This window comes from Cyprinodon variegatus, unplaced genomic scaffold (genome assembly GCF_000732505.1).
Source record: "Cyprinodon variegatus isolate N-32 unplaced genomic scaffold, C_variegatus-1.0 Scaffold518, whole genome shotgun sequence".
In the NCBI taxonomy this organism is placed as follows: Eukaryota; Metazoa; Chordata; class Actinopteri; order Cyprinodontiformes; family Cyprinodontidae; genus Cyprinodon; species Cyprinodon variegatus.
In genome coordinates, this window is record NW_015150971.1 from 119,102 (window position 1) to 121,736 (window position 2,635).

Below are 2,635 nucleotides of genomic sequence, written 5' to 3' on the forward strand. Positions count from 1 at the left end.
GATTTGAAAATGTGTGAGCAGAGATGTGTCTGTACTAGAATCTGCACATTTTGAAATAACTTCCCTGTAATCACATATGCAAATGTATAAAAAGTCCATAAATCTGTATTCCGATCTACAAACATGTGCTAAGATTTGCTAATATGTGTACTAAGATCTACAAATGTGTAGATCAGTCTGTAAACAGAGACTCTTATGTCTGAAGTATCAACACCCAGAAATACAGACAAATCATTGGTTACAAGTCAAACGTTTTCTCGCTTGGCTCTCTTTACACGTGTGATTTTTGCAATAACCCTCAAAGCATTAAAGAGGCCTTACTTTTCTAATGATACTGCCACCTGTTGACAAAACATGGAACTGCAGCATTCTTCTGCTATTTCTTGTAGCTCTTGCTTAAGGTTTTTTTGTCTGTTTGTTTTTTACCTGGATGTCGGTCCCCTCTGAATATCGATGAAATTATTCTTGAACATAACGTTTAAATGGTGGCTAGGTCGGACCCATTTAACAGCACAGAAACTTCTGGTAACCATTAAACAGGCTTATTGCTGCATCACTGCTGAACTACTGAGGTGTCAGTCTACAAATCAAATTATGTTTCAGTCATTAAGTATCAAATAGAAAGGCTAGTTTAAAGAAAGTTTTAAGAAAAATGTACATAATGTCTCTTTAATGCTGATAAAGGAACATGAAATATTTACTTTTTAACTTATCTAATTCTAACTTTTTAATTAGCGTTTTAATGTTTTAAATGAGCTAATTAAATTTTTTACTTAACTGATAGACATTTTTAAAATTAATTAACTTTAGGTAACATATCACAGACAGTAGGCAACATAAGGACGCTATCCTTTTTAGCAGTTACACTCATCTTTAAGACAGAGGTGGATCTTGCAGACCCTGCAGAATCACAGATATAACAAGAACTTCTTATTCACAAGCTAAACACTCTGTAGAAAGGTGCTAAAATAGATCTCAAAGTATTTACTTTAATAATTGCATATCTCGGCAGGTCTTATATTTATTTTTCTGTTTCATTGACCTGAAAATTCTTAACATTTAAAGTTATGTTCTGGAAATGTTCAGTTTTTTTTTTTTTTTTTTTTAGCATATTTATTTTTCTGTTTCATTGACCTGAAAATTCTTAACATTTAAAGTTATGTTCTGGAAATGTTCAGTTGTATTATTTTGTTATCATTAATTTATTTAGTTGATTTGCTGAAAATAATCATCACTGATAAAAAAAAAAATCCTCCTTTTTCAGTGTTTTATAACGTTATTTTCTAGTATACCTTTTCATGTTAATGTCTCACTAATGATTGTTTTGTTACTCATTAAAGGCTATCATATGTAATATTTCTTATAAAGGCAAACATTCCACTTCCTAAAAACGTGTTACTTACTGTTTTTAAGACCAATAAAACTATTGGTCTTGAAAAGTTCAATTGCAAAAAGTCAGAGCTGCTTTTTATTCCATATTTTTTAAACAACCACATTGATTGAAATTAGTTTGATTACAAGAAACAGACCCTTACCATTCAGACATTATTTATGGAAATATTATTTAAAAGGCTTTTTTATATCATCATTTTTTACTTGTTATTGGAGCCTATTTATCTGAAGAAAAACAATCCTTTGAGTTGGAGCAGCTGAGGTTTGGTCTGTCTGAATAAACTCCATCTCCCATCATCCTCTTGTGTCACACCACAACAAACGAGAGAGGTTCAGCAGCTGGGGCAGAAACCCCACGGGCTGCGTGGAAACAGACAGAAATACAGAAGGATTTTTCCACCCCTCTTCTTAAATGGAGGTTTTCGCCGCAGCACAGCAGCTGAACTGACGCAGAAGAGTCCGCAGAAATGGCTAAAACCCAGGAGGTGGAGCGCATCGCCAAAAAGCTGGATAAAATGGTTCAGAAGAAAAACACGGTGAGATCACAAAGCAGTTGCTGCATCCGCGGAATGAGGACAGCAATCAGCTGATGCCTCCACTTAACTGGACAGAGAGGGAAGATTCTGGAAACACTGTCTGCTCTGCAGGACATCATCTCGGTGTTTTTAATGTTGCTGCTAAAACAGACAGTTTTCTGCTCGTTTTAAAGTGTTTTGTTGGATCTGAATCTCAGCAGCCATTGGTCACAAAGTTGCTCAGAAAAACAGACGCACCTGGAATGAGTTACGTCATCTGTTCAGTAGTTTTTTGCTTAATTTGATTTGACCTACACTGATTAACTTGCTCTTAGGTATAGCATGGCATGAATAATAGAACTTCAAAAAAAGAGCACTAAAAACACTTTAAGCTCTAAGTTTGATTTATCTAATGTTTTATTTAAAATGATAAATTAAGGGATGACATTGATGCATGGAGGAGGGTTTTCTTAATTAATTTTATTGTCTGGATAGCCTTCTAACCCAATAAGCTCGCTAAAAGTGAATGTTAAACATATCCTACAAATCTACCATCAAGCTGCAGCTGTATACTTTACCGTGTTCTTCAGTAGGGCCAGATAAAGGGGGGGTGGAGTGGATGGTTGTAAGTCACACTTTAAACAAGAGTAGGTTTGATTTTACACAATTTGTTAAGACCAGCCCATAAACTGTTTTATTAGATTTTAAATAGTAAGCACAGAAACACT

The 2,635-nt window shown here is 34.5% G+C and overlaps 1 protein-coding gene across 3 annotated transcripts in view; it reads left to right on the top strand.

Moving 5' to 3' along the window:
- Positions 1–1,692: 1,692 nt before the first annotated feature.
- LOC107094978 (transcription elongation factor A protein 2-like) overlaps positions 1,693–2,635 on the top strand; it is a 13,754-nt gene continuing 12,811 nt past the window's right edge. For 2 of the 3 annotated variants that reach the window (XM_015390920.1, XM_015390918.1), the window contains exon 1: positions 1,695–1,928. In XM_015390920.1, the coding sequence (XP_015246406.1) occupies positions 1,860–1,928 (69 nt within the window). In that variant the 5' untranslated portion in view covers positions 1,695–1,859. Of the gene's footprint in view, positions 1,929–2,635 lie in introns of all 3 variants that reach the window. The other variant, XM_015390919.1, reaches the window with a different exon arrangement.